The following is a 19,313-nucleotide window of genomic DNA, read 5'->3' as shown; positions in this document are numbered from 1 at the left end:
ATGTAACACAGCCAAAGTCCTCCTTTTGCAAGTCTGTCTCACCTCAGTCCTACTAATCTTGCAGCTTTGGGTATGAAGCATTCTGAAATGTCTGATATTTCAAGCTATCTCTTCTGGTTGAAAACAATTTCAGCTATTGAGAATCGGGAACAAGATTCATTTGATTCTTTTGTCCCGGTAAGGAAAACTGTAATATATCTCTAAAATGAGGCATGTTTTTAAAATTTAAATTCTGAGGGTTAGGTTTCTTGGGGGGGGGGGGGGGGCTTAAACTGAACGTCTCTGCTGAGCTGAATGAACTCAGACCTCTGACCATAGGTCTTCTGTGTTTCTTACCAATGAACGGGTGAGTGGGAAACAGCCTTTAATAAAAGCTGGTGATTTCTGGGGAGAAAATGCATAGTTCTCTATATCTGGAGTTAAAAGATAGTGCTGACATTTCTATTTTATCATTACTTTAATGATAAAGAAAAGCGATACCTACATTACATATGTTTCTTATTTCCAGAAAATTATGTAATGGAGAGATAGTTTTTAAATGAAGGAGTATTTATCAACTGTATTTAATAAATATAAATTGAACATATGGGCATTACTGCTTATCACCAAATGACATAGAGTAATATGATATTGTATATTGTGTATAAAATAAAACAATTAAGTTGACTGATCTGTTCTATGTTTCCATCAATATGCATTATTAATTTAATCATATTTTACTTTCAAATATTTTGAAAAACATTTTACTAGTGTAGTATTAGTGTCATGTGCACTGGAAATATTTATTTTTCCATATGCAGCAGCAGATGCAGGATGATGCTTTTGGTGACCGGGTTAGGTAAGCAGACAGAGCATGCTGGAGAGGAAAGAAGAGTATCTTGCTTTCCTCCATGTATCTTCATTTCATGTGAAATATAAATTTGACGGGGTATCTTTAAATGAAAATACACTAATATTGTGCAGAAAAGACATATATCTGAACTGATAAGTATATTATCGACAATCTGAAGAATTATTTAGGTACAAACTATATCAGCTCAGTATTGAGCTCATAAGTGAGCAAAACTAAGTGCCTTCAATACCAGATGGGCTGATAGCAAAAGATGCTTGGACTGCTGTTTGTGTATGAGTAGAGAGCTTATACTATAATCAAAGAAGACATTTCAAAATGTGTAACAAAGCATACAGTAGTGTCTGAAGGATGGGCTGACTTTAACTTTGGAGTCTCTTGATTTCTCCTTGTTACGGCTGCCCTAAAAAAACTGGTGCCTCCCGCAGATTCTGTGTTCTTCTTGCTGTAATATTTTCTATGTCATTTTTCTCCCGTTCCTCTGAAGCACACGATGTTCCCATTTCTTGTCCTCCCAACCAAACATTTATTTAGTATCAGGGTCAGGTCTGCAGTGGGGTTTTTATATGTTAGTACTCAGAATTAGTGCACCTGCCTGTGAAGTTGCTTAGCTTTTGGAAAGGACCATCAGATTAGGTGTTAATTTTCCCCAGACGTCCTATGGCGAAAGTCAGGATTTACAACAGGCTGAGAATGGTAAAGGTGATATTTCTGCCAGGCATCATGATTTACTGGATGAGGGGGATATGTTGAAATTTTTCCATTTCTTTTGGAGGGTGGAATTGGTGCCTAAAAAGACAGGGTAGGAGGAGACTGGATCTGTCCAAAGGGTTCGTTGGTAAAGGCTGCCTCGTGTCTGAATGTCAGTTGCATGGATAGATGCTGAGTTGTTTTTTGAGGTTGAAGCACTGTTGTACAGGCACAAAGGAAATCTAAGTTCCTAAAGCTGAATATTTTGAGGACTGCATTCTTGGATTCTGATGCTTATATTCTACCTACATTATGCCTTAAGCAGCCAGCTCCTTTTGTGTTTCTAGATGCTATGCTTAGTCCTTTTCCAGGTGTTCTCTCCTATCACCTGATATATAGCGCATAACTTCCACTGCTAATTCTTTGTTAGGAAATGTTTTCTTTTTTCTTTCGAACAGTAATCAAAGCTTGTTTCTGAAAGTCCTCTCCTGGAGCTTTTCCATTAAAAACAGAGAAACAAAACACCATCATATCAGAGATAAACATCCAGGAGCTGCTTATTATTATTATTGTTATTGTTATTGTTATTCTTGTTATTAATATTATTCTTATAGGAAGAGGCTGCCTTGACGTTACGAACCATATAATGTTCCAGTGTTTTGGGGGATCATGTAAATGCATGAAAGGTTGTTGTGACATTTGAAGTTCCTCTAATTGATTTGCAACCCATCTTCTCAATCTTGGTAGATCAGTTCTGACAGTTTTTAGGTTTTATGTCTCTGTGATTGTTACATTCATTGTTCAATACAGTGACAGTGAGAGGTCAATGTTGTCTCTGTGTACGAGGAAGGTTGTTTCATTTTGTGAGATAAGTGGCTCTTAGTTATACACATTCGCACAGTAAATCCAGTGAGTAATCCAGTAAATCCACTGTTATTAATGTATATGAATAGTAGCATCCTAGATTTGTGTATCTTACACAGCAGAAAATATGTCTTAAAATCAGTAACTAAAAGATATCCTATAATCTAAGAATTATCATATTTCAAAGTGGTGCCTTGTGTTACTTTTTGTGACTGCCTCATCAGTAAAAATGCCATCTTACTTGCTGCTAGATAAGTCACAGTTAAAATTGCCCCCATCTATTTTAATTCAGTTTAAGCTACTAATTTTTTACTCAGTGTTTCTGCATCCAGTTCTAGCCAAAACAACACTGTTTAGAAATGACAGAATGTTAAAATGTAAAGATGAGGAAAGACCTCATAGGTCATGTTGCCCATCTGCCAGAATGTGAGTACTGCCTACAGTATGTATTTTAGTGCTTAGTCTAAGTTTATACAAAGAGGTTTAGGCAATAGGGCTTCTATCTCTCCTTTAGTGAGATTATACTATAGTTTGGTGAAATTGCCACACAGTTGTATCAGTGTATAAAATCTGCTTGCCTGCCCTTGGCATGAAATTGAAAAATATTCCCATGTTAAAAATAACAAAATACTTGTTGAAAAACAGGCAAGTATAATTTTCCTGATTTGAAATGTTTCTCAGCATCATTCATAACAACAAAGATTTTTTTTTACATTTCTTCCTTTTGTTTTTAGCTTCTTAAGTCTGTCTTTTTAGAATTGACACACCTATTTGGACCCTTAATCTAATTTTGTCAGGTTCACAAGGATGCTCTTCCCTTGATTATTTCTTGACAGGAATTGCCTTCATTTTCTTTCTGGACCTATAATTTTGATTTAAATGAGGTGTATTTTTAAGGCGCTGTACGAGTTCTTTGAAAGACTGTCAGTTTTGCTGTAGCCTCCAGTCATGTTGTTTGTGTTTCTCAGACTTATAGTGGCCCCAGGTGTTTTCTTTACTTAAGCAATGACATAGAGTAGAGCTGCTTTTATGGCACTGTTACTACTCATCTCGAGTTCAGTCCCTTTACATGGTTTCATTATTCTACAAACCTGTGATGCCATGCTGCGTTGATTTCATGTTTTGAAATTTTTTGGTAAATGCTGTTTCTAAGAATTGGAAAGTTGACAGCGATAGCATCTTAATAGACTATATGTTAGCAGAAGAAGATGTAGCTTTCCTTCTCCGTGGAAAGCTCCTCTATGAACAATAATCAGTTGCTACTTTATGTGTTTGTATTTTTACATGATAACTTAACTTTCCTTGTGGCTGCAGTACCGCTTCCACTTTCTCTTCGTTGCCTCTGCTACTCAAGTCAACATTTTCTTTTGCCAGTTTTATCAGAAAATAGGATGAATATATAAAAGATACTGAACAAATATCTGTTCTACAGTAAAATTTCAGAAGAAGAGGTGTATTGAAGGCAAAGCAGACTCGACTTGGGGAATTTGACTTTACTGACAATTAACACAAACATTTTATTATTAAGTATTGAGAAACAAAGAAGATAAACAGTTAAACTAACACTGAGGGAAAATACCTCTTTCCCAGGCTCAGCGTCACTCCCGACACCTCTCCTGCCCCTGGTTACCATTGCTGGTCACGCCCAGTCCCGCCGGTGAGGCGAGGGTGGCACCGGTGGGCCGAGTCAGGGTCAAGGCGTAGCAGTTTCTCTCTTCCGCTCCTCGTTCCTCACCCTTTTCTTCCACTGCTCCTTCCTTCTTGTTTCTTCTGCTCCAGCACGGGCCCTCCACAGGCCGCAGTCCCTGCAGGGTGTTACCCACTCCACCATGGAGTACCAGAGACGCAACTAACTTCTTCTGCCCGGTTCAGAGGTGCCAGCAGCTTCGCCGATTGCCTCAGCCGTGCCCTGAGGCGGGTCAGGTCCGGAGCCGGCTGGAACCGGCTCTGTCCGGCATGGGGCAGCCCCGACCTCTCCTCACAGAGGCCGCCCTGCAGCCCCCTCCCTACCGCAACCTCGCTGTTCATGCCCAGCACAAGGTGGAAGGCAGGTATAATACAAATTTATATTTCAGCAGGATGTATTCCTTAAAAGGGGCACTCGAATGTAGCAGATTAAGGTATAACAAGATATGAAGACTAGAAAGAGGACTTTTTTTGTTTCCCTCTGTGCAAATTTTTAAACTATGAGGGAAATTGGTCCTAAAAACTAAAAGAAAATGGCATGTGTGTATTTCCACCATCTATCAATCTAAACAAAATTCCATCATCCTAAAGGGAACATTCTGTTTTTTCAGTCAAACCTGATGATATTACACAGATTCATGAGGAGAGTCCTTGCTAAGCTCAGCGGCCTGTGACATTCCTGCTGGTTGCTATAATCTGTAAAATTATGGAAAAGTGGCAGTTTTAGCATGCACTGTCCTGCTAAGTCACCCACTCTCTCAGGCAGAAGGACCTCAGTGTAAAACCTGAGATTAAAAATGGTTGGCAAGCCCTATAGTAAAATACTAAATAGTTGTAATTTATGTAACAGTGCATCTCCACTGAGAAATGCATGTTATGCCACATGAGGTAAAACCTTGTAAAACGCCTGACTTGCCCTGAACCCTGCATAACTTACCTTTATACACCAATGTTTCTTATCTTTTGAAGTAACGTACTGTGAGTGCAGTTGTCCTGCAATGATTTAGGGTTTGAAACAAGCTGTCGGCAAGCGATATATTTGGAATTATTTTGTTAATTTTATTCATCACATAGTGATTCTGGGACATGAAGGGACACTCTGGGACATCAATTAAAACTTTTCCAGAGGACGTTAGAGTAGAAGTTTACTTCTACTGACATAAAAATCAAAACCCTTTTTGCTACAGCACAGCCCAATTTAACTTTGAGTTTGCTGCAGATATTAAAAATCAAGTTTAATTCTTTAAGTCCTTCCTAAATACTGTTAAATATACATTCATTAAGTGAAAGCATTTGGCAAAATAGATTTGCTTTTGTACATACTTAGCCAGAATCAGTGAGTTAAGTTGGTGCATTTTATGGACCACCGTAGCCCCTAGCTCTCCTCCTGGCAACTTCAGTGCTGAAACAGAATCAATGGTGATTTTGCTACTTCTGTTATACCTGAGAACCTTTCTAAAACTGTAAAGATGCTTTCTTCTCTATTTCTTATTCTTTCCTCTCTATGGAGAGTTTTAGCTGTAGCACCAGTAAGTCTTGGTCTCTTCTGCTCTTGCCAAGCAGAGGTAAGTGCTCTTTGACACTGATTCCATTATTTCTGGGCTGCTGTATATAGTGCTCAATATAATTCATTAGTTCCTGAAAGGAGGTGTTTGTTCTTTGGAATTTATATTCTGATAAACTTCTTGAATAGATAGTGAATTCTGTTAAAGTAATTTCCCTATTTCACATTTAGTTTTACATTCATTTTTTTTTGTTGTCTTCATTTGCATTGTAATTTTTAGTCCATTTGTTTCTGTGGTTTTGAGGCTGGTTATAAAAGTCTCCACGCAGGAATAAATATTACACTCAACCTTCAGGTACTTCAGGCTGTAAAAAGGTAGCAGAATAAGATACTGGATAACTGCTTTGTGAGCTTGGTGTACCATGATTTTAAAAGTAAAAAGTCATGCCGTAGGTGATGCAGCCTTCACTTTTGAAGAGAAAGGAGGGACAGAATGGCTGCGGCTTTGCTTTGGTTTTGTTTTCCTCTCTCTGGAAGGAGTTTTATCTTTGTGCACATCAAGGCTGAATCATGCACTTGTAGCATGCAGCTGGGTCAAACAGGACACCTAAAAACTGGGTGCATGCTTTTGTGCTAGTCTGTGTTTGAGTGTATGTGTATACGTGTGTATGTGCATGTTTATATACAAAACCCTATATGCATACATATACACGTACACACGCACACATCTTGTTTCTGTAGAATGTTAAAACCCAGTTGCAGCGAAAAAATATTTTTATATCAATGTATGAAGTAGTCTACACTCCTGAGTACTGCAACAAATTAATGTATTTTCAGCTTAAAAGAACTTGACAAGTATTTGAGATTACTTTCCTGTTCTTTTTGTTGTGAAACTCTTCTTGAGGTTTACAGTTTTATAAAAAATCTGCACCAGTCCATGGTTAATAAAGCAAATCCTCAGCAAAAACTGTAAGTTAAATCGATGATGTTTAAGAAAAGATGGGAATGCTCGAGTCAATGAGACCGTTTTCCATTGTTAACGAGTCTGTGGATAACATAAGCATTTTGTGTTACAATTTTTTTTTCCTGGATTTTTAGTTTCTGGATATTTAGCTAATGTGCTTTAAAAATAAGATACAAAACAATCTGAAAGCAGAATATTAATTTCTTTAATTGATTCTAAAGTAGTTTTGCTTATTATTGCTTTCATGAACCTGCTGGCTAAATGCATGCACGCTCTATAAATCCTGCCAGGAGAAAAACAAAACTAATATTGAGTAGAAACATATTAGCTTAAATCTTGACTCTATTGAAGCAGATCCATGTTTTACCATTAACTTCAGTTATAAATTTCTTCACCCAGAAATTTTTAAATCTGATAGATGTAGCAGAATGTCATTAAATTGTTTAAAATGGAAGGTGTAACCTGTTTTGGTAATTTCATAGTATAAAATGAGTTAGCTTAGCTCTTAGGTTTTAAGTAGCATCACTCCATAACACTTTATTTTTGCAATGTATCTTTCCACTACTATTGATTGTAGTGACAAGATTTTTCAAATATTTCATCTTTTTATGAAATTGTTATGAATTATATAAAATCTGAAAAAAATGTATACATATCAGATGTCAGAGGTTTGAAGATAATAGACTTATAAAGAGACCATATGGAACATATTTCTATTTTTGTTCTAGATTCTAAAGTTTCCATATCCAGACTGAAGAACATATCAGAAACTGGCATTGCCTGAATTGATTAAAGCTATTATTTTCTTAAGAGATGTGCTTTGACACAGACTTTGGCGAAAGTTCTGAAGCATAGTTGTTGTGGTTTAACCCCAGCCGACAACTAAGCCCCACCCAGCTGCTCGCTCCCTCCCCCACACTGGGATGGGGGAGGGAATCAGAAGAGTAAAAGTGAGAAAACTCGTGGGTTGAGATAAAGACAGTTTAATAGGGAAAGCAAAAGCCGCGCACGCAAGCAAAACAAAACAAGGAATTCATTCACTCCTTCCCATGGGCAGGCAGGTGTTCAGCCATCTCCAGGAAAGCAGGGCTCCATCACGTGTAACGGTGACTTGGGAAGACAAACGCCATCACTCCAAATGTCCCACGTTTCCTTCATCTTCCCCAGCTTTCTATGCTGAGCATGACGCCATATGGTGTGGAATAGCCCTTTGGTCATTGGGGTCAGCTGTCCCGGCTGTGTCCCCTCCCAACTCCTTGTGCCCCCCAGCCTCCTCGCTGGTGGGGTGGGGTGAGAAGCAGCAAAGGCCTTGACTCTGTGTCAGCACTGCTCAGCAGTAACGGAAACATCCCTGTGTTATCAACACTGTTCCCAGCACAAATCCAAAACATAGCCCCATACTAGCTACTGTGAAGAAAATTAACTCTGTCCCAGCCAAAAGCAGCACAACATTGGAGATCAGATCAGAGATCAGAGCAGAGATCTATGTAATAAATGAATGTTATGGCCCATTCACTTTCAAAAGGCCATGAACATGGGCTGAAGCAGTATATCTAAAAACAGGACTTAGGCCTAAATTTCTGTTCAAAGTTAGAGCACTGGTGTGAGACACTTTGCATCAATTTCTTTTGTGAGTCAGTAGAGATGTGATAATGGGGCCTCTGTGTGAGTCTTAGTATGGCATTTGGCATCCTAGAATGAGACAGATGGATCCACCCTGTCTAGTGATAGGAAGGTTATCACCTCAAAATTTAATGGGTAATAACATTTAGTTGAATAATATATTCACTGGAAATTCAGATGTACCATAATTATCCCTCATTCTCTATAGAGCTTTTTCCATTGACATTTCTGTGTCCTTCACTGGATCTGATATTGGGCAAAAAGTTACCATTATGTTAATCATTGCTAATTCAAACTTGTTACAGGCAGTATCAGTGCAGGTGAAATTTCAACAACTGTAAAGTAGGTGCTTTCTTGCCATTCCCTCTGGCAGCCTGTGAACCCACACAGAAATGTTAGGTTTTCCTTAGGTCTAAATTCTTTTTTGTTTCAATAATGCCACAGCTAATACAATTTTAAATAGGAAATTACTCCTACAGATTAAGTAAACACCAACGCAAAACCCCAAGCCCAAGAATAAGGCCACCTGCTTTGAAAGGCACTATTTACTTTTACATTAAATGGCTTTATATGAGGTTGCATTATATATGTAGAGAAAGTTCTCGAGGATTTCTTGAGGCATTTTTCTTCTATTCTTGACAGCTGCAGCCTGCACACAAAGCTGCTTTTGACTTTTGTTTTATGTCTCTAAGTAGAGGTAGGATTGTTTGCTGAAAAGTCATTCTTTAGATGTTCAAAGAGGCTCTCTATCTTTTATATTTTCTGTTTAATAACAAGGAAATGACTTTTTCTCCTTCTTAGTCTTACAGTTTGTAATTCAGTGATAAATACGACGAAAGATTCTGTGTGTTCTGTGATCTTGAGGTCTCATAGCATGCCAGAGAATTACTGTTTTGACATTTAATTATCATTTAATCTTTCCTGCCATTGTGTGTCAATGTAAATCTATTTCTTGCAGTTGTGAAAGGAAACTTTTGAAAATATGAAATGAGTTTAAACTAATTCAGCATTACCTTCTTAAGGCCTCAAACAGTCTGACACATTATATAGGAGAGATGCAGCGTGCCCTACTCATGTACAAATATAGGTGCTGCTCCACTTCGTATTATTAAGACACAAAATGCAAACATTTAGCAGTAAAATAAAACTGCAGTGGAATATTCCAGAGAGTGTTTTAGAATTTAGGGCTGGCTACCTGGAAAGAAGAGCCCTTAACTCTGACGTAAGGTCCACAGAGTCAAGTGTCTGCAAAAGATGGTAATATGCCACTGACAACTCAACTTTTTAAATGGTAATGCATACACTGTTGTATTACTCTAAATTTCACCACCTCTCTATTTTGAGTCTACTTAAATGTAATAATGTAGAGGATGATGGTGATTTGTTAACAGGAAAACAAGAAATGGAGAGTTCTGAGTCAAATTAAAATTGCAGCTAGGAATAAGTACAGGTGGATAGTTTCAAAACAACCACATACTTGTTTTAGTGTTTTCTGGTTAAGAAGTAATGTGCTGTGCTCGTTATTTATAAAATAGTTACCATATACCTATGCAAGTAGTTTCATGGACTGATGCTGAATACAGAACTGCATAGTAGGAACAGTTAAAACAAGGAGTTATGAATGCTCCAAAAAGAATGAAATTCAATATAATATGGATAGTCTATAAAACTGTGAATGCTGTAAGTAAAACCAGTCAACCAGGATAATGTTAGCACTTGTGGTAGAGGGAAAGTTCATCTTGTCTGAGTGGTATGAGTCATGTCATACACTTGTAGAGAATGTGGTAGCAGAGTAAACGTTCATGAACTAGACCGTGTGCCTTTTTGTTCTCTTTCTACTGGCTTCAAGTGCTTTTAAGTTGTGCTTTTTGGTGGAAAAGCAACTAGACTGTCTGACTCGCTGCAAGCAGAACAATCTCATATATATTTGTGGAAGCAAAGTCTGTTGTGCTCCAGTCCTTCAAAAAGAAGAAAAAAAAATTTTCCTCCTTTTTTTTTCCCCAAAGCTATTCAAGTTTTGTCCCAGCTACGCCAATCTGTCACTGCAGCTGTCAGTGTGATGCCTTTTCTTCAAAGCACAGAGATGGCTCAGCTGAAAGCACTGCTTCTAGTCAAGGGCAGGAAAAAGGTCTGTGCAGGGAGCAGTAGTTCTAAGGCTGACAGCCCGCAGGGTACATTGTCAGCATAATATAATACTTAATGTATAGGTAAGGATTAGGGCAGAAAGGAAAGTGCATGAGGAATGGGGAAAACAGGATCACTCAATTCACTACACTCAGTAAAATTCCCTCTTTTGGTGATTGGTTTGGATTTATTTTGCAGCTGCAGAATTGTGAATATGTTCACAAAGGCGTCTTCCCATCTTTAAAATCTGATTGCAAAGTCTGGGAGCCCTCTGTATGCTGCTACCTGACTTAAGAAAGGGCTGTCTCTTTAATGAAGTAATTACTACTGATTTGAATTCATCCTGCAAGTTAGGCAATTAGACATGTAAAATTTTAAAACTCCCTACATATAGATAGGTCATTTAGTTCTTGCCAACCATCATCTCTCTTAAAACTTTGACCAAATTAAGCCAGTTTTGCTAGAGTTGTTTCATAGCTGGGAAAAGCTAGGTAAAGAGTAATTAAATGTCTTGTTTAAGACTGCAGAGCATGTGGAAGGGCAGAGCTAGGAATAAAGTCAATATCTTTGTCTTCCAGAAAGCTATTTCTCCTTCTCACCCAGTCTCAAACTTAGATAGTTTATATATGGGGGGTATATAGAGTGTGACAAATAAGAGGCAGTGCAGTCTCAAAGACACAGTAGGCAGAGATTCTCAAGAGAATCTAGAAATTTTTTTGCTTGCATTTGTTAATTTATGCACAATTAGAAATATTCTTGATGAGCTGATGAACTGCTATGATAGATTTGTCAGTGTTCTCTGTAAGAAGTGCGCAGATATCTGTGTACCTTTTTTGAGGATTTGGTGAATCAGTGCATGTGACGTGTTTTTAAGCCAGAAGAGGTATAGACACATCATCCTGGAAGGTAAAATCCTTCTGACTCCATGTTGCTACTGACCTTCTCTTGACCTATCCCTTGAGTAACTTTACTGTGATTACAGGACTATTTTGATGCTATTGTGTACTCCATGGCTAGCACTATATTTAGGGCTCTCTGCAGTGGTTGCAAACTGTCTTCTCAAGTCTGCATGATTAAAGCCTCCTACTTTTCTTTAAAGCATGAGCTACAAACAGGACACAACTAATAAAATCAGCTCCATTTCCTGCACTTAAATGCAATGTTGTAGCTCAGGATGTCAGTGTTCTTCAAATTACCATGTGTTAGAGAGATTGAAGCAAAATGTTTGTATTAAATTGGTTTTCCCAGTAAAAAAAAGAAAAAGAAAAAAAAAGAAAACCCCAAATCACCACACAGACTTGCTGTCCCACCCATGCACACACACATGCACAAGGAGGAACAGGAGGAATGGAAAAGGAAAATGCAATGATGATATTAGTTGTGAGTGAATGCTTATAGTCACTATATCCATCTGAAACTATCGCTCTGTGAATTTTCTCATGCCCATCTGTCTGATCAGGATGAATACCTCAGTAGCAGAAAATCATCAGTTTGATAGTTGAAGTTCAACTCTTCCAATCAGTAACGAATACAGTAAGCATGGTGTTAAAATGAACCCTGAAAGATATTCTTGCTTGAATGCCAATTCTTTACAGGCTCTGTAGGAAGGCTAGGCAGGGAAGGATCACACTATTCAAAGGAGCAGCTTAAATGTTCAGGCTTTTGCTGTGGAAGGAGTGATGGGCCAAGTGAGAACCTGGGGGTCAGGATTAGGTAGGAAGCTAACAAATGGAAACAAGCTGGTGGGTGCCTCTGGGAAGCCTTGTCAAGGCTCATGAAGGACAGAGGGAGGTCATTAAAAAGAGGCAGATCAATTTATGAAGGGTAAGTTGTGTCTTGCCAACCTGACAGCTTTCTGTGATGAGATGACTAGCTCTGTGGATGAGGGGAAATCCGTAGGTGTCATTTGCCTTGATCTTAGCAAGGCTTTCAGCACAAATTCTCAGTCTTGTAACCAAATGAGAGAGATAGTGAATGGAAGGACATACTAGAAGATGAGTGGGACACTGGCTAGACCACCAGACCCAAAGGGTAGTGATCAGCAATTCAAAGTCCCATAACTGATGGCAAGTTACTTGTGGTGTTTCTACAGAGTTGATACTGGTGCTAATGCTGTAACATCTTCATTAATAACCAGAATCATTAGCTAGAGTGCATTGTCAGCAAGGTTTTAGATAACACCAGGCTGGGCAGAGCAGATGATACATTGGACAGTTGCCATTCAGAAAGATCTCAATAGGCAGGAGAAATGGGCTGAGAAGAACCTTATGAAGTTCAATGACAACAGGCAGGAGTTCCAGCACCTAGACAGAATAAAAGATAGAGCAGTTCCAGCCAGGCACAGTCCAGCTAGGCAGCAGCTTTGCAGAGTGGAGAACAAGTTGCACATCAGTCAGCCATGTGCCCCTGCAATGGTGAAGGCTAGTAGCAAACTGGGCTGCACTAATGACAGCCTAGGAAGCAGTTTGAGGGACATCTACTCATCACCTGTGAGACTGCATCGGGAGTACTGTGTCCAGTTCTAGGTTCCCCAGTATGCCAAAATGTGTTGGGTGGAGGATAACCAAGATGGTGGCGCACACAACAGTGACTGGGTCTGGTGCACAGAACATACAAGAAAAGGCTGGGAGAGCTCAGTTTGTTCAGCCTGGAGAAGAAGAGGGTGTGGGAAGAATCTAATCACTGTCTTCAACCATCTAAGGGATGGTTAGAGGGGAGACAAAGCCAAACTCCTCTTAGAGATGCACAAGAGAAATATGAGGCAATAGACACAAGTTTCATTAAGGGAAATTCTGATTAGATATAAGAGAAAACTTTTCTCAGTGAGGGTGGGATAGCACTGAAACAGGGATCCAGCAAGCCTGTGAAAGTCCTTCTGAAAGCAACTACAACTTATAGTGTGAAGGACATGCAGGTTCTGCTTGTGCTTGTAAGAAGAAGTAAAGGAGTAACTGAGTTTTCAAAAGAAATTCCAAGTCCCCTAAATATTATTTTTCATAGTGTTCCCACAATTACTGGTTTCTGATTGAGAAATCTCTTCAGCTTTGCTTCAGGAAAATCTGATATGGATATAAGGCTTTGTTCCTCAATGGGTTAGAAGTGATTAGTGATAGTATGAGAAGGCTTTGGAAAATGAGTTCTGAAAGATATTTGTTATTTTAATAGCTATTGGTTCTTAAAGCAGTGGAAAGATGCTTTCATTCTTTCAAACTCTGTTTATATTTGGTACTAGACCTCACCATATGTAAAAATAAAAAGAAGATAAAATCAACGAAAGGCAAAATTTGGTAGAGACAACACAATACTGGAAAAAAAGTCTTTTTCTTCCTGTAGCAAAGGTAGCAGTCTTTAAGTGTACTGAGCTATGTATTCATGTAAGTAAAAACCATGATTCTAAAAAGGAAATCCTTTGTTTACTCTTCAGTGATAATACAGTTATAAATCTTTCCATATTCCTAAAGCTAAAAATATTGTAATCAAATGGCCTTCAGCTTTTATTTATCACTCCAAAGTGTCCAGTGGTATAGGGCACAATGGGAATAAATGGGTATGGGTGTATAATATCTTTTCAGATACTAATCATTTTAATATTAAACTGTACCTTACTATGATAACTGATACATGCCATGAAATGTATGTGCACCAAGTTGCATGCATTTCATTTTTGGTTTTTATTCACAGGTTACACAGTTGTATGGAAATAATGGCATTAATCATCAGCAGTTGTTGTATCTCTGAACACAGAATTATCTTACAATAACTACACGACAATTAGAAAGAAACTGTGATATTCTCAAAGTATTTAAATTGCTGTACTAATGTTACATTCTTAATTTGGGTTACGTTACTTAGGTTTTGAAATCCTGCAGGGAATATTTGACGATGGCAATGTGATCACTGTTTTCTGTAGTGCTGTAATCATGCCTGCCATGCACAAAGAGACCCTGCAGTCTATACAAGTATAAAGTACAGACAGTTGTTCATCGGCTAATATACGATGTAGACAAATAGAACTAATGAGTTACTATGCTAAGCATTAATATGTTCATCAGCCCAATACAATGCCTGAAGAATCTCTGCTGACCAAGCTGGCATCAGTCAGGCAGAGAAGGGGTGCCCTCCATCATTTTTTGTACTACACTGACTACATGTTTATCCTTCTCCTCCTGAGTCCTTGAGCTATTAACAATCCCATCTCAGCAGTCCGGCCTCTGTCCGACATTTTACTTATGGTGCATGGCTCTGCTCTACACTTTCTCACAGCTCTGTAGTTTTCTCCAGAGTCTGAGCCAAGATTATGCTGCTGGGTCAAATCAGAGCTCGGCCTTGGGTCACCACCGCTGAACCTCAGTGTGGGAAGAGGAAGTGGTTAGGGCATTTCAGGTGGCTGGAAACTAGCCTGGATATGGGTTTCATCAGTAAGTTAAAGATCAGGTTGGGCAGCTTTACAGATTCACAAATCTTTTTAAATTGAGCCTATATTTCAAACTGAACATCAGCTGAGTACATATGACCCATGCAGAATTTATAGTTTTGACATAAATATCATAACATATGTGCATATACATACATATGTGCATACCGATAAGTAGTGTAAACATAAAATGTTGAGGTTTGTCATCTGTAAAGAGCAGTTGATCATCTTGGTTTTGCTCAAAAACAAAAAGTGGACTTGTAAGGTAAGGGAAGCTGAAGCCTCACCCCCAAGGTCCCCTAATTGTAAGTTGAATATATCATATTTCTTATAGTTCTACTAAAAAATGAATGACTGGTTATTATATATGCAGGACGTGATCCAAAACCTAATGAAATTGAAAAGAAAGACCACAGTGAGCTCTGATTTGGAGTCTGAGAATCTATTTCCCTCATCCTTAATTGATTGGACAGTACCCAAAGTTATGTACTGTTGTACGATGTGAATTCAATGGGAAGACAGACTTTTAGACTTTTAATTTAGTGTATCATTATGGGCATTTCAATATTAATGAATTTCATATTTTTTAATTTCTTTTCTCTTTTTTTTCCCCTTTCAGGCAAGCCCTGCCCCTATAATTGTCAACACAGACACCTTGGACACAATCCCTTATGTAAGTATTAATTTTTTTAAATAATATATAGGATTTGTTTATTTTCTGACAGAAATTCTATTCAGTATTGCATAGAAGTTATAAACAAAACTTACAATTAATCATGTCTTTTACAGTTACATGGTTAATTCTTTTCTAGGAGAAGAAATCAGGAATGATAGTTGCACTTAGCTGAATTATAGCATATTATATACACATAATTTTTACTTCAGTACATAAACTGTAACTTACTAAAACTAGCCTTTCTTTGAAAAAAAATGTGATTTCATTAAGCCTTTCCTCCTTACCAGTAACATAAAGTACAAATATTTCCTTTTAGAGCAGCATGCACCCTCCTAGCTTATTACACAGATATCTAGATACACACTATAATATTAAAATGGTGCAAACAGCTTTTCATTTGTCTATATTCCTTTTGTAGATGAAAGCCCTTCATGATAAATAACAGCACAAACTAGATGACTTCATGTTTTCTTATTAATGTCTCTTCATTTTTATGACTTCTAGAAAAAACAATTTTACCCTAAAATAAATTTATGTTTTTATTAGAGTTTAAAAGATCTGCTTTTCTACAAGCATTCGATATCACTGTCATTTTAGACTGTAAAAGCAACTATAGTTGAAGATAAAGGACACAGAGAAAGATAATGTGAATACATAATTACAAGAGTAACAGGCTTTAAATGATTGGAGGCAAGAAAAGCAAGTAGTATGAAGCTAGCCAGCAAGTATCTAGTCTTTCTCCTTGCATACTCTTAGTTATCTTTTTAAAGCTCCTAATTAACGTCTCTCATCTGTCGTGTTTTGTCCACATCTGTTTCTTATGATACCAATGCATAAGTCTAATTATTTATCCACCTACACTAATCATATTGCTGGGTTCTGTCTTTTAGAAGACTATTGATGAGGAAGTTTAATAGGGGTTGTCCTGGCCAGCTTGTTTGTTTCTGACAATTCATAAAACTTAGAAATTATTGTGCAGAATACATGTGAAGATCACAGCCAAGAGCAATTTAGAAGAATGACACTGCTGTAAAGCAGAAGACTATTAAGTCCCTTGTTGGGAATTTCAACCATTGAGAAGGGTGGAAAAATTATATAAAATTTCTCTGTTCATTTGCATTCAGCTTTCTTAAAAGGCTTCCTATAATTTCTAAGTCTCAGTTTTCCTTCCTATCATCAGAACCATCTGCTCTGTTCTCACTTTCAATAAGTCTGGCCTTTCTTCTGTTTTAATGAGACATTTTACACTTAGTGTTCTCTAGGTCTACCAAAAGGGACATTGTGAGCCCCAGTTCTCATTTCCAGCACTGGACCTGTGCCCAGGATACTCTGCAGCTACGGTGTTAGAATTCCTAAATACAGATGCAATTACACTAGTGACAAGAGTTTCAATCAATGTGATTTATTCCCATAACACAGTCTATCAATACTTACACACTTTTATACCACTTTTATAGTAGTGTTCCTTTCTCTTAAAAAAAAAAAAAGGCCAAATGACCAAACGCATTCAAGAGAAATATTGACAGTAGACCGAAAAGTGCCTGTGGGCTGTTTCAGTCTCCAACACATAATGTGAACTAGATAAATAAACAGAAGGTGCTTGTTGTAAAAATAGACAATTCTGAATTAGTCACCTTGCTCTTACCCTGTGCATGGGAAGAGTTATGTCCCTTAGATATGGGACACAGCAGAGCTACCAAAGAGGGACTTATTTAGACTAGCCAATAAGAAATGTCAAGGTGAAGCATATCTGCTGAGCCCAGGCCAACATAGTGCCCCATAGGACAAGGGGTCTTTGCTTTACAAATAGGCATTTCTTTCTGATTAGGATTTGTATGCTTGAACATTCTCCAAAATGAGAGACACAGACAAACCTATGGACAAATAACCTCTTCCTCCAACCTAATATTTGGGAGAATCGTCTGGAGAACTGTGTTTTCCTTCCTGCTCCCAGGACTAGTTCAGTTTAGTTTGGATTGGTTTCATTTTATGGTATTTCCTCTGCTAGAAAGGTGCTGTAGTCACTGGGCCAGATATATGTTTGCTTGTGTGTGCGTCTCCTCCTGGCTCAGTGAACCTTTCAAAAGCAGGTTTACGAACAGCATGTGGTGGCTGACTCTGGCCAATAGCCAAACGCTCTTCTCACTCCCCTCTCCTATGGGGCAGGGAGAAAATAGAAGGAAGGCAAGAAGAGTTGTATATTGAGATAATGACAGTTTAATATGGAAAGCAAAAGTTGCACATGCAGGCAAAGCAAAATAAGGAATTCATTTACTACTTCCCATCGGCAGGCAGATGTTTAGCCATTTCCTGGAAAGCAAAGCTTCATCACGTGTAGCAGTGACTTGGGAAAACAAATCCCATAACCATGAATGTTCCCCCTTCCTCCTTTTCCTGAGCTTTTTATTGCTGAGCACGACATCATATGGTATGGAATATCCCTTTGGTCAGTTGGGGTCGGCTGTCCTGGCTGGGTCTCCTCCCAACCCTTTACCCACTTCCAGCCAACTTGCTATTGGGGGAGGAAGGGCAAAATGGGAAAGAGAGAAAGCCTTGGTGTTCTGCAAGCTCTGTTCAGCAACAGCCAAAACACTGGTGTGTTATCAATATTGTTTCAGCCATAAATCAAAACATAGCATCATATGGGCTACTATGAAGAAAATTAACTCCATCCCAGCCAGACCTATAATACCATGTGGGGCTTATAACACAGCCTATAACACTGTGGGGTGTTAGTGGGGCTTTGTCTCTCCAATATTGGGAAAGGCAGAGGAAAATCTTCCAAAACTGGATGAACTAAGTGTATGATAATGCAGCCAACATCATATCATTTATCTTACAGGAAATAGAATTTAGCAGATATGCCCTAAAATATTTTTTTCAGACAGGTCAGTTCAGAGAGATAACAGAAAGCTAGGCTTAATTATTATTTTGAAACTTGAACATGAGCCAAGCACCTGCTTTTTCAGCTCTGTCAGGACTTCCAGACATGCCTGGAGGAAGACTGTTAATGCCTAGGGATATCTCTGGTGAATGTTTAAGTATCCTTAGAGTTAGCTAGCTGGTAATTAAAGCTTCTGAAAGGTATCATTCTTCTTTAGTTACTCTGAGAAACCATCTAACACTATAGGGACAAATTCTCTTACGGATCAGAGAAGTCAAGTTCAGTTATGATATTTTCTGTCCAAAGCTGAAAGCACTCATGACATAAGTGGGCATAGGGTAGTCAATCCTCTCTCATAACTGCAGCGTGTCTAAAACACCCAGAAGTGCTGATCTTCGGGGCTAGATCCATCTTCGATCCCTGCTATTCAGCTCCTGTTGTCAAGCCTCAAAGCACATTTGGAGTCCAGGAAGCCTCCTATGGGAGGAACAGGCAGAAATTTTTAGATCTTACCAATTGGACCATGTTTCCTATGATCACATTCTTTTTCTCATGTCCTATTTTTCTCTAGTCTTAGATGTTTGTTCTTCAATTCCTTCATTTGAATGTGCATTCCACAAATCCGAGTACCATTTCTAAGTTAACTTAAATAAAATTAAAAGGCAAGTGGATATATATGCAAGTGATACATCTCATGAAACTTTTTAGACATATTAGTTTTTGATTTCTGACTTTTGGGCTTTTTTAAGATGGTTTTCATGACAACTGGTTAATGCTGTCCACTCATGGTTTTGCAAAAAAATGCTGCTTTAAAAAAATAAAAAAAATAAAAAAATATATAATTTTTTTGTTTTATTAAAATCTGATTTTTCTTAAATAACTATAATTTTCATTGTGTTTACTATAACGAAGTTAAGTAATCCATTTTATGCAGTGTAGAAATTATTTTCAAATTTTAAACACTGGAATAAGCATAAATTTAGAAATTTTGGTAAATCAAGATGGTCTTACTGTTCTCTGACATTCCTAGCCAC

At 38.1% G+C, this 19,313-nt stretch overlaps 1 protein-coding gene across 5 annotated transcripts in view; it reads left to right on the top strand.

Annotated features, from left to right (window-relative positions):
• Nucleotides 1-19,313, top strand: part of LOC142404403 (disks large homolog 2) — an 800,410-nt gene that overhangs the window by 364,372 nt on the left and 416,725 nt on the right. For all 5 annotated transcript variants that reach the window (XM_075491172.1, XM_075491171.1, XM_075491174.1 and 2 more), the window contains one exon: nt 15,339-15,392. In XM_075491172.1, the coding sequence (XP_075347287.1) occupies nt 15,339-15,392 (54 nt within the window). The remainder of the gene's footprint in view (nt 1-15,338; nt 15,393-19,313) is intronic.

This window comes from Mycteria americana, chromosome 1, assembly GCF_035582795.1.
Source record: "Mycteria americana isolate JAX WOST 10 ecotype Jacksonville Zoo and Gardens chromosome 1, USCA_MyAme_1.0, whole genome shotgun sequence".
Lineage (NCBI taxonomy): Eukaryota > Metazoa > Chordata > Aves > Ciconiiformes > Ciconiidae > Mycteria > Mycteria americana.
This window is presented reverse-complemented; position numbering and strand designations above follow the sequence as displayed.